Genomic DNA, 12,500 nt, shown 5'->3' on the forward strand with positions numbered 1-12,500 from the left:
AGAGATGTATTGTGTTGAGTCTGATGGGATTGTAGCACAGCAGGAGTCCCACTGTCTTCCCTCCATCTCACATTGAACAGAAGACAATCGGCCTGGAAATAAATACTTACTTTAAAAAAAAAAATTAAAAAACGTTTTTTTTTAATGGCACTTATTTGACCATTTTGAAATCTTTTTTTTACTGTTGTTTTGAAGTTGCTCTCTGGATTAGAGTGTCTGCTAAATGACTAAAATGGAAGCCATATCAAAGATGTATAGTTTTACACCTCTTCTTCTCTGGTAATATGAATCATGATCCCTTTCCGGGTCAGGGGATGGCAAAATACAAATATATTATTTGTTCTATTTTTGTTGACAATTCAAAGTTACAATATGAAGAAAAAAAATCATTGCATATTGGAAACATGTTTTCAATACATACTGTCGCTACAAATAAAAATAAACATAGCTAGCTAGCTAGCTACATCACTATTTCACAATACACGATTTGTATTCGCGTTGCAAAGACTTGTCAACATGGAATGATCTGATCAAGTCAGTCTCATAGTTCAAAAGTTACCTGGCAGATACAACTGTGTGTCCAGTTTGATGCAAGTCATCTGATATGTTAACTGTCCAGAAGGGGGCGCCACAGAGCTCTGTTCTAGGACCACTGTTAATACTGTCCAGAAGGGGGTGCCACAGGGCTCTGTTCTAGGACCACTGTTAATACTGTCCAGAAGGGGGTGCCACAGGGCTCTGTTCTAGGACCACTGTTAATACTGTCCAGAAGGGGGTGCCACAGGGCTCTGTTCTAGGACCACTGTTAATACTGTCCAGAAGGGGGCGCCACAGAGCTCTGTTCTAGGACCACTGTTAATACTGTCCAGAAGGGGGCGCCACAGAGCTCTGTTCTAGGACCACTGTTAATACTGTCCAGAAGGGGGCGCCACAGAGCTCTGTTCTAGGACCACTGTTAATACTGTCCAGAAGGGGGTGCCACAGGGCTCTGTTCTAGGACCACTGTTGATACTGTCCAGAAGGGGGTGCCACAGGGCTCTGTTCTAGGACCACTGTTGATACTGTCCAGAAGGGGGTGCCACAGGGCTCTGTTCTAGGACCACTGTTAATACTGTCCAGAAGGGGGTGCCACAGGGCTCTGTTCTCGAACCACTGTTAATACTGTCCAGAAGGGGGCGCCACAGAGCTCTGTTCTAGGACCACTGTTAATACTGTCCAGAAGGGGGTGCCACAGAGCTCTGTTCTAGGACCACTGTTAATACTGTCCAGAAGGGGGCGCCACAGAACTCTGTTCTAGGACCACTGTTAATACTGTCCAGAAGGGGGTGCCACAGAGCTCTGTTCTAGGACCACTGTTAATACTGTCCAGAAGGGGGTGCCACAGGGCTCTGTTCTAGGACCACTGTTAATACTGTCCAGAAGGGGGTGCCACAGGGCTCTGTTCTAGGACCACTGTTAATACTGTCCAGAAGGGGGTGCCACAGGGCTCTGTTCTAGGACCACTGTTAATACTGTCCAGAAGGGGGTGCCACAGAGCTCTGTTCTAGGACCACTGTTAATACTGTCCAGAAGGGGGCGCCACAGAGCTCTGTTCTCGGACCACTGTTAATACTGTCCAGAAGGGGGCGCCACAGAGCTCTGTTCTAGAACCACTGTTAATACTGTCCAGAAGGGGGCGCCACAGAGCTCTGTTCTCGGACCACTGTTAATACTGTCCAGAAGGGGGCGCCACAGGGCTCTGTTCTAGGACCACTGTTAATACTGTCCAGAAGGGGGTGCCACAGAGCTCTGTTCTAGGACCACTGTTGATACTGTCTATATTACAGTTTCTCAATCGCTTTGGCTAATTGTTTTTTTCAAACAGTCTTAACATTCTCTAAACTGTTATTGTCACAACTGTTTTTAAATGGGACATCACAACTCTATTGCATGTCTGCAAAAGGTAGTAATTCACCCAAAAAACGTTTAATTCATGCTTCAAAACCTAGTTATTGTGTCAGTAAATTAGCCCAATGCCACCATTGTGAGCCGTACTGGTTAAAACATGTTTAGATGTTTTTTCAACCCTGGAAATGTTTGTTATAATAGACACATTCTGTTTTGTTCTACTTTGTTTGTGTTGACACTGACTGCACTATAACAGAATGTTAGTTTTGACTAGCTGAATGCTATTGTGTATCACACTGAGCTGTTTAGATACGGATTTCAACAGTAGGTCAAAGTTCACTGGGAAAAGTCAATACTGGAGACCTTACAGTGAAATTCTTACTTATGAGCCCCTAACCAACAATGCAGTTTAATCAAATACGGATAAGAATAAGAAATAAAAGTAACAAGTAATTAAAGAGGAGCAGGGAAATAACAATAGAGAGGCTATATACAGGGTGTTACGGTACAGAGTCAATGTGGAGGCTATATACAGGGTGTTACGGTACAGAGTCAATGTGGAGGCTATATACAGGAGGGTACCGGTACAGAGCCAATGTGGAGGCTATATACAGGGGGTACCGGTACAGAGTCAATGTGGAGGCTATATACAGGGGGTACCGGTACAGAGTCAATGTGGAGGCTATATACAGGGGGGTACCGGTACAGAGTCAATGTGGAGGCTATATACAGGGTATTACGGTACAGAGTCAATGTGGAGGCTATATACAGGGTATTACGGTACAGAGTCAATGTGGAGGCTATATACAGGGGGTACCGGTACAGAGTCAATGTGGAGGCTATATACAGGGGGTACCGTACAGAGTCAATGTGGAGGCTATATACAGGGGGTACCGGTACAGAGTCAATGTGGAGGCTATATACAGGGGGTACCGGTACAGAGTCAATGTGGAGGCTATATACAGGGGGGTACCGGTACTGAGTCAATGTGGAGGCTATATACAGGGGGTACCGGTACAGAGTCAATGTGGAGGCTATATACAGGGGTACCAGTACAGAGTCAATGTGGAGGCTATATACAGGGGGGTACCGGTACAGAGTCAATGTGGAGGCTATATACAGGGGGGTACCGGTACAGAGTCAATGTGCGGGGGCAGCGGTTAGTCGAGGTAGTATGTACATGTAGGTAGAGTTATTAAAGTTACTACCCAGGATCCTTAGCTTAGTGATGAGCTTCATGGGCACTGTGGTGTTGAACGCTGAACTGTGTTCAATGAACAGCATTCTCACATAGGTGTTCCTTTTTTCCAGGTGGGAAAGGCCAGTGTGGAGTGGCAATAGAGATTGCATCATCTGTGGATGTGTTGGGGCGGTATGCGAATTGGAGTGGGTCTAGGGTTTCTGGGATAATGGTGTTGATGTGAGCCATGACCAGCCTTTCAAAGCATTTCATGGCTACAGACGTGAGTGCTACGGGTCGGTAGTCATTTAGGCAGGTTACCTTAGTGTTCTTGGGCACAGGGACTATGGTGGTCTGCTTGAAACATGTTGGTATTACAGACTGGGTCAGGGAGATGTTGAAAATGTCAGTGAAGACACCTGCCAGTTGGTCAGCGTATGCTCTGAGTACACATCCTATAATCCGTCTGGCCCTGCAGCCATCTGAATGTTGACCTGTTTAAAGGTATTGCTCAGATCGGCTACGGAGAGCATGATCACACCGTCGTCCGGAACAGCTGGTGCTCTCATGCATGCTTCAGTGTTGCTTGCCTCGAAGCGAGCATAAAAGGTATTTAGCCTGTTTGGTAGGCTCGCGTCACTGGGCAGCTCGCGACTGGGTTTCCCTTTGTAGTCCGTAATAGTTTGCAAGCCCTGCCACATCCGAAGAGCATCAGAGCCGGTGTATTAGAGCCGGCTACCAGATTGCTATAAAATATGGTTTGTTTTCAAGAGCATCAAAACGATTGCAGGGACATTCAATAACATCCGAGTTGTGAGATTTAACGTCCTATAGCGTTGTTAATTATTACACAAAGGGAAACCCAGCCGCGAGCTGCCCAGTGACGTGAGCCTACCAGACAGGCTAAATTCCTTTTATGCTCGCTTCGAGGCAAGCAACACTGAAGCATGCATGAGAGCACCAGCTGTTCCGGACGACGGTGTGATCACGCTCTCCGTAACCGATCTGAGCAAGACCTTTAAACAGGTCAACATTCAGATGGCTGCAGGGCCAGACGGATTACCAGGACGTGTACTCAGAGCATGCGCTGACCAACTGGCAGGTGTATTCACTGACATTTTCAACCTCTCCCTGACCCAGTCTGTAATTCCTACATGTTTCAAGCAGACCACCATAGTCCCTACTGACTGATCTACAAATCACCTTGAATCATAAATAACACTCATTATTATTTGTAGATCAGTCAATCAGTCAGTCACAATTTACTCATGATACATTTCCGGATTTTGATCCTCTCGAACGCGCCCATTATGTGGTTAGATGATATGTAATTTACCTACCCTTGGCACTGCTGGCATGCTTCAGCAACGCTCCCTATTGGGCTTGTTTCGACATTGCGGCTGACAGTGCAGGCGGTTGACTGATCAACAAATCACCTTTGCATTTTAAAATAACTACTGTCTTAATTTTTTGTAGATCAGTCAGTCACAATTCACCCATGGATATATTACATTATATTATATTATATATTATATTACAGTATATTATATTATATATTACATTATATTATATTATATATTACATTATATTACGGTTTTGATGTTCTCGAACACGGCCAATATCTTTAATAATTGACTAAACTACAAATGATCTGATAGAACTACATCCCCCAGATTGCTGCGCTGACGTCTGTGTGACGTATGTGACGTAGCCAGTCTTGTTTTTGGTAGGTTGTTTCGATTTCCGGTTATGTTCGTTGTTAGCCAAATATTTTGAATTAGAGCTAAGTGTGATTTTTTTTTTTGTTTTGTTTTTGTTTGGGACATTCAATAACATCCGAGATTTGTGAGATTTAACGACCTATAGCGTTGTTACTTATTACATAGCTAGCTTATTAGATTATCTAACTGGATAAGTAGCTAATTTGAAGTATAAGCGGGTGTTTGTCTCTCGTTAGCAAGCTAGGTTAGCCCAAACAGATACAACTGAACCGAAAGTGTAAACAAACATGATAAATCACAGCCAACTCCGCCAGTGAACTCTCAGGTAAAGTGACAACTTCAACAGCATATAGAACATGTTGTTGTTGTCTTATTTTATTAACTGACATGATTTTTTTTTGTTTCTTTAACATTACTTCTGTTTGCTAACGTTAGCTAGTACAGTACTATATTGTTGACTAACGTTAGTAAGTACCTCTAACAAGTACAGTAGTTAGTTAGCTAAGCTAACGTTAGCTGTCTCTGTAACGTTACGGCTGCAATCAAATATACGTATGTGGGGCTACATGAATGTTAACTAACTTACCTAGTAACGTTAGTTAGTTAAAGTTGATGTAGTTAACTAGTTGGGGTCGCTAACACCTTTTTTTGATAAACTTCTAACTCGAGACTGACAACTTTCCCTGTTAAACTTGTTTTGCTAGTTAGCTAGCTAGCTAACGCTAGTTAGCTGGAGTTGTCCAAGTATCAGGCTAACTTAATAGTTAGTAATGTTAGTCATTCAAACACAGTTATCTAACGTTAACTAACTACATTCCTCATTTTCATACTATCGTCAACTCATTAGCTAGCTACCTAAGTTGGCTACAAAAAAGTTTTTTGAATTGAATTCAAACTTTTGTCGACCCCCCCAAAACAAATGACTTGCTAGCTAAGGACAGGCCAAGTTCAGACCCCCATCCGACCACCCCCTAGCTAGCTAAGGACAGGCCAAGTTCAGACCCCCATCCGACCACCCCCTAGCTAGCTAAGGACAGGCCAAGTTCAGACCCCCATCCGACCACCCCCTAGCTAGCTAAGGACAGGCCAAGTTTAGACCCCCATCCGACCACCCCCTAGCTAGCTAAGGACAGGCCAAGTTCAGACCCCCATCCGACCACCCCCTAGCTAGCTAAGGACAGGCCAAGTTCAGACCCCCATCCGACCACCCCCTAGCTAGCTAAGGACAGGCCAAGTTCAGACCCCCATCCGACCACCCCCTAGCTAGCTAAGGACAGGCCAAGTTCAGACCCCCATCCGACCACCCCCTAGCTAGCTAAGGACAGGCCAAGTTCAGACCCCCCCTAGCTAGCTAAGGACAGGCCAAGTTCAGACCCCCATCCGCTGAGTTACTGTTTGGCTTGGAGTTGACTGCAGTAGCCGTCGAATTAACCGTTTCTCTAGTCAGTGAGTCCTTTTCTTGACCCCACATACACTTTGCCTGCACCTTGACATCTCTGCCGTGTGTATTTGGGGTATATAATGGGTCTTGTCTATCAGTGCAGTATAAGCTATTAACCCTTGTGTGTGTGTGTGTGTGTGTGTGTGTGTGTGTGTGTGTGTGTGTGTAGGGGGGATGGTGTCGAGTGTCGTCGGTCAGTGTGTGTCTGCGAGCAGCGTGTCACTCGGGGCAGTGTGATTGACTATGGCGGACAGAACCGACGACGACGACGTGATCCACCTGGTCAGCTTCAACATCCACCGTAGCCAAGGTAACAGCACAAGCAGGGGTTTCTGAAGCCTAGGCAAGAGCACACACAGGCTACCGTTAACTCTGTGTGTGTGTGTGTGTGTGTGTGTGTGTGTGTGTGTGGGTCTCTGTGTGTGTGTGGGTCTCTGTGTGTGTGTGGGTCTCTGTGTGTGTGTGGGTCTCTGTATTGTGTGTGTGTGTAATGTGTGTGTGTGTGTGTAATGTGTGTAATGTGTGTGTGTAGGTCTTCGAGTGCGTAGGAGGAACTTCATCACCATATCAGATGACTCTGACGAAGAGCCGGTCGCTCTGGACCCCAACGACCCTGTCCTGGTTTCTGACAAACCTGACGACGACGATGATGACGTCAGCATACTAGAGGTAACCTTTAACCCTGACCTCTCACCCTGTCCTGGTGTCTGACCAGCCAGATGATGATGTCAGCATACTAGAGGTAACCTTTAACCCCTGACCTCTCACCCTGTCCTGGTGTCTGACCAGCCAGATGATGATGTCAGCATACTAGGGGTAACCTTTAACCTCTCACCCTGTCCTGGTGTCTGACCAGCCAGGTGATGATGTCAGCATACTAGAGGTAACCTTTAACCTTTTAACCCCTGACTTCTCACCCTGTTCTGGTGGCTGACCAGCTAGATGGTGACGATGATGACAGCATACTAGCATCCTACCGGTCTCTGTCTCGCTGTCTGACAGGTGACCATCCTACCGGTCTCTGTGTTCAGCGGCTGACCGGTTAATGGTTACCATCCCTACCTTGACCTCTAACCCCAGACTTGGGACAGGTTTGGAGCTGATTAGGTGACCCATGTCTGGTCTGTAGACTCTCTAACTGTGTGTCTGTCCTAACCACCCGTCCTCTCTCTCTCTCTCTGTCTGTCTCTGTCTCTCTCTCGCTCTCTCTCTCTCTCGCTCCTTTCTCTCTCTCTCTCTCTCTCTCTCTCTCTCTCTCTCTCCTTCGCTCCCCTCCTCTCTCTCTCGCTCCCCTCCTCTCTCTCTCCTCTCTCTCCCCTCCGTCTATCTCTCTCTCCACTCCTCTCTTTTTCTCTCCCCTCCTCTCTCTCTGCAGCCCCTGAATCCGGCACGGCGACGTGTGATTCGTCCAGCAGCACTGTGGGGTGTGGCCTCTGAAGGCGATGGACCAATCATAGAGCTAAAAGAGGTTGAGGGTCATCAGACCGCACCCCTTCCATCGAGGTCACAGTACAGAGACAGAGACACCTCCGCCCCATCCACCTCACAGTACAGAGACAGAGACGCCTCCGCCCCATCCACCTCACAGTTCAGAGACACCTCCGCCACATCCACCTCACAGTACAGAGACACCTCCGCCCCATCCACCTCACAGTACAGAGACACCTCCGCCCCATCCACCTCACAGTACAGAGACACCTCCGCCCCATCCACCTCACAGTACAGAGACACCTCCGCCCCATCCACCTCACAGTACAGAGACACCTCCGCCCCATCCACCTCACAGTACAGAGACACCTCCGCCCCATCCACCTCACAGTACAGAGACACCTCCGCCCCATCCACCTCACAGTACAGAGACACCTCCGCCCCATCCACCTCACAGTACAGAGACACCTCCGCCCCATCCACCTCACAGTACAGAGACAGAGACACCTCCGCCCCATCCACCTCACAGTATAGAGACAGAGACACCTCCGCCCCATCCACCTCACAGTACAGAGACACCTCCGCCCCGTCCACCTCACAGTACAGAGACAGAGACACCTCCGCCCCGTCCACCTCACAGTACAGAGACACCTCCGCCCCGTCCACCTCACAGTACAGAGACAGAGACACCTCCGCCCCATCCACCTCACAGGACAGAGACACCTCCGCCCCTTCCACCTCACAGTACAGAGACAGAGACACCTCCGCCCCATCCACCTCACAGGACAGAGACACCTCCGCCCCATCCACCTCACAGTACAGAGACAGAGACGCCTCCGCCCCATCCACCTCACAGTACAGAGACAGAGACGCCTCCGCCCCATCCACCTCACAGTACAGAGACACCTCCGCCCCATCCACCTCACAGTACAGAGACACCTCCGCCCCATCCACCTCACAGTACAGAGACACCTCCGCCCCGTCCACCTCAACCTCAACCCAGACCAGACCCCAACCCGTCACCAGGCCTGTCCTGCAGGAGGTCAAGTTAATTTTGCTCCCTCACGTCCAGCCCCCTGCAACTCCTCAGCCCCATGCCCAGCCCCGATCCCCCCTACAGCAGCTCCACCCTGGACCCCTCAACCAGCCTCCGCCCCGGCCGCCCTACAGCAGCTCCACCCTGGACCCCTCAACCAGCCTCCGCCCCGGCCGCCCCTACAGCAGCTCCACCCTGGACCCCTCAACCAGCCTCCGCCCCGGCCCCCCTTACAGCAGCTCCACCCTGGACCCCTCAACCAGCCTCCGCCCCGGCCGCCCCCGGATCCCCAGGCTCTCCTCCTGACCCGCGCTTTCCAGATGCAACAACCCAGAACCCTTCGTCCCCAACCTGTTCCCCAGGTCGCTCCCCAGCCCGTGCCTGCTCCCCAACGGTGGCCTGGGGGCCCCTGCGGCGTCCCGGCCCCCGCTGTGCTGATAGCAGCGGCCCCCGAGCGTCTGGGCCCCGCGGAGACAGGACATCGCATCACCCTGGGCAACCAGACTCTCGGGGACCTCAACCCCCAGCCAGGAGCCCCGCTGCTGTCCCTGGGGCCTCAGGTGGTAGTTACTCAACCTCCCCTCGCCGTCCCAGCTCTTGCTGTTCCCCTAAACCCTAACCCCGTAGTCCCCGTTGCCCCTGTCGCCCCTGTCGTCCCCAGGGCAGCGGAGGAGAGGGCAGGTCCCTCAGTTCAACAGGAAATCCAGGGACCAGAGAGACCTCAGCTGCAGCCCCACGTCAGAGTCTTGGTCAGAGGAGTGGTGAGCAGTACCAGACACAACACACCGCTTCTCTAGTGATACTTCTAATGAATAGTTACATCTAGTATGTCTATAACCTCTCCCCTCCCCTCCCCTCCTCTCCCCTCCTCTCCCCTCTCCTCTCCCCTCCTCTCCCCTCCCCTCCCCTCCCCTCCCCTCCCCTCCTCTCCCCTCCCCTCCCCTCCCCTCCCCTCCTCACCTCCCCTCTCCTCTCCTCTCTAGTTGGATCTGTTTCCTGATGTCCAGGAGAACTATGTAGCAGAACTCATCCAGACCAATGACCTGAAAGACCTCAATGTGTAAGAACTACAACTATCTCCATGACTACCACTGACCTGTAAGAACTACAACTATCTCCATGACTACCACTGACCTGAAAGAACTACAACTATCTCCATGACTACCACTGACCTGAAAGACCTCAATGTGTTAGAACTACAACTATCTCCATGACTACCACTGACCTGAAAGAACTACAACTATCTCCATGACTACCACTGACCTGAAAGATCTCAATGTGTAAGAACTACAACTATCTCCATGACTACCACTGACCTGAAAGAACTACAACTATCTCCATGACTACCACTGACCTGAAAGACCTCAATGTGTTAGAACTACAACTACCCCCATGACTACCACTGACCATCTCTTACAAGCAGTGAGTTAGCTGACTGTGACGTAGCTTTGGGTAAGAGTGTCTGCTAAATGACTAAACTATAAAACTCCTGCTATATACTATTCTCTCTGTGTGTGTGTGTGTGTGTGTGTGTTCAGTATCTGTAACATGTTGCTGGAGAACCCAGCCTTCCCTCGGAGAGAGAGTTCAGCCTCCGTAGCTCATAGCAGCATGCTACTGGAACCCTGCGACGACAACTCACAGGTAGGACGTGTCGTTAACCCTGTGTGTTGACTAGGGATGGGGCCTCGGTTATTCAATATCCCAACAGACATTTAATATTACAATACTTTGTGAGTATTCATATTGGTAGTTACAGTCTTGTCCCATCGCTGCAACTCCCGTACGGACTCGGGAGAGGCGAAGGTCGAGAGCCGTGTGTCCTTCCCGAAACACAACCCAACTAAAGGACGCAATGCTCGCTTAAACCCGGAAGGAAACAGGTGAACAGGAAACAGGAAGCCTGGCGACCACGTCAGCGTGCATTGCGCCCTGCCCGCCACAGGAGTCGCTAGAGAACATCCCTTCTTGCCAAACCCTCCCCTCAGCCGGACGACGCTGGGCCAATTGTGCCCCGTGTGTCTCCCGGTCGCGGCCCGGCTGCGACAGAGCCTGGACTGGAACCAGGATCTGTAGCAACACAGCTAGCGCTGCCATGCAGTGTCTTAGACCACTGAGACAGAGCCTGGACTAGAACCAGGATCTCTAGTAACACAGCTAGCGCTGCCATGCAGTGTCTTAGACCACTGAGACGGAGCCTGGACTGGAACCAGGACTAGAACCAGGACTGGAACCAGGCAGTGTCTTACACCACTGAGACAGAGCCTGGACTGGAACCAGGATCTGTAGCAACACAGCTAGCGCTGCCATGCAGTGTCTTAGACCACTGAGACAGAGCCTGGACTGGAACCAGGACTGGGACCAGGATCTGTAGTAACACAGTTAGCGCTGCCATGCAGTGTCTTAGACCACTGAGACAGAGCCTGGACTGGAACCAGGACTAGAACCAGGACTGGAACCAGGCAGTGTCTTAGACCACTGAGACAGAGCCTGGACTGGAACCAGGACTAGAACCAGGACTGGAACCAGGCAGTGTCTTAGACCACTGAGACAGAGCCTGGACTGGAACCAGGAAGTGTCTTAGACCACTGGGCCACTTTGGGAGGCTATGAGTATTCCTTTTTTTTAGAACAAATTATAGGCCAATTTTAGCAATGAAAAGGCTTTTAATAAATGTAATTAAAATACCAATATAACATTGTTACATACAGTGAAATATCCCATGACATTTCAAATCTAAATTCAATAGAAGGCTAAACTTTTTGAATGTAGTTTTTAAATAAGGTGCATTTTTATTAAACTGGCCTGTAGCTTGTTGTTTATGTTGGACGATCAGCAGAACTACAGTGGAGGGACATGGAATCACATTAGGGAGAGTTATCTGAATGGAGTTGGAGGCTGTTTTATCTGAATGGGGTTGGAGGCTGTTTTATCTGAATGGAGTTGGAGGCTGTTTTATCTGAATGGAGTTGGAGGCTGTTTTATCTGAATGGGGTTGGAGGCTGTTTTATCTGAATGGGGTTGGAGGCTGTTTTATCTGAATGGGGTTGGAGGCTGTTTTATCTGAATGGGGTTGGAGGCTGTTTTATCTGAATGGAGTTGGAGGCTGTTTTATCTGAATGGGGGTTGGAGGCTGTTTTATCTGAATGGGGTTGGAGGCTGTTTTATCTGAATGGGGTTGGAGGCTGTTTTATCTGAATGGGGTTGGAGGCTGTTTTATCTGAATGGGGTTGGAGGCTGTTTTATCTGAATGGGGTTGGAGGCTGTTTTATCTGAATGGGGTTGGAGGCTGTTTTATCTGAATGGGGTTGGAGGCTGTTTTATCTGAATGGGGTTGGAGGCTGTTTTATCTGAATGGGGTTGGAGGCTGTTTTATCTGAATGGGGTTGGAGGCTGTTTTATCTGAATGGGGTTGGAGGCTGTTTTATCTGAATGGGGTTGGAGGCTGTTTTATCTGAATGGGGTTGGAGGCTGTTTTATCTGAATGGGGTTGGAGGCTGTTTTATCTGAATGGGGTTGGAGGCTGTTTTATCTGAATGGGGTTGGAGGCTGTTTTATCTGAATGGGTTGGAGGCTGTTTATCTGAATGGGGTTGGAGGCGGTTTTATCTGAATGGGGTTGGAGGCTGTTTTATCTGAATGGGGTTTGGAGGCTGTTTTTATCTGAAATGGGGTGGAGGCTGTTTTATCTGAATGGGGTTGGAGGCTGTTTTATCTGAATGGGTTGGAGGTGTTTTTATCTGAATGGGTTGGAGGCTGTGTTTATCTGAATGGAGTTAATGGAGGCTGTTTTATCTGAATGGAGTTG

General features: G+C 49.2%; 2 protein-coding genes across 2 annotated transcripts in view; both read left to right on the forward strand.

Moving 5' to 3' along the window:
* Positions 1-4,788: 4,788 nt before the first annotated feature.
* Positions 4,789-9,117, forward strand: LOC115184926 (mucin-5AC-like). Its single transcript, XM_029745502.1, has 4 exons — positions 4,789-5,113; positions 6,399-6,539; positions 6,762-6,898; positions 7,605-9,117. The coding sequence occupies exons 2-4, from the start codon at positions 6,473-6,475 to the stop codon at positions 8,997-8,999; spliced, it is 1,599 nt and encodes a 532-aa protein (XP_029601362.1). The 5' UTR covers positions 4,789-5,113; positions 6,399-6,472; the 3' UTR covers positions 9,000-9,117.
* A 789-nt stretch (positions 9,118-9,906) lies between these two features.
* Positions 9,907-12,500, forward strand: part of LOC115184930 (E3 ubiquitin-protein ligase RNF216) — a gene marked incomplete at its 3' end in the record, with an annotated part of 4,986 nt that continues 2,392 nt past the window's right edge. Inside the window, exons 1-2 of the mRNA XM_029745508.1 lie at positions 9,907-10,064; positions 10,232-10,337. Of these exons, the coding sequence (XP_029601368.1) occupies positions 10,033-10,064; positions 10,232-10,337 (138 nt within the window). The remainder of the gene's footprint in view (positions 10,065-10,231; positions 10,338-12,500) is intronic.

Source organism: Salmo trutta, unplaced genomic scaffold (genome assembly GCF_901001165.1).
Source record: "Salmo trutta unplaced genomic scaffold, fSalTru1.1, whole genome shotgun sequence".
Taxonomy (NCBI): Eukaryota; Metazoa; Chordata; class Actinopteri; order Salmoniformes; family Salmonidae; genus Salmo; species Salmo trutta.

Coding starts and splice junctions, on each gene's coding strand:
- LOC115184926 (XM_029745502.1), top strand. CDS start 6,473: ATGGCGGACAGAACCGACGACGACGACGTGATCCACCTGGTCAGCTTC. Junction 6,540..6,761: donor CAACATCCACCGTAGCCAAG/GTAACAGCACAA, acceptor GTGTGTGTGTAG/GTCTTCGAGTGCGTAGGAGG. Junction 6,899..7,604: donor ATGACGTCAGCATACTAGAG/GTAACCTTTAAC, acceptor CTCTCTCTGCAG/CCCCTGAATCCGGCACGGCG.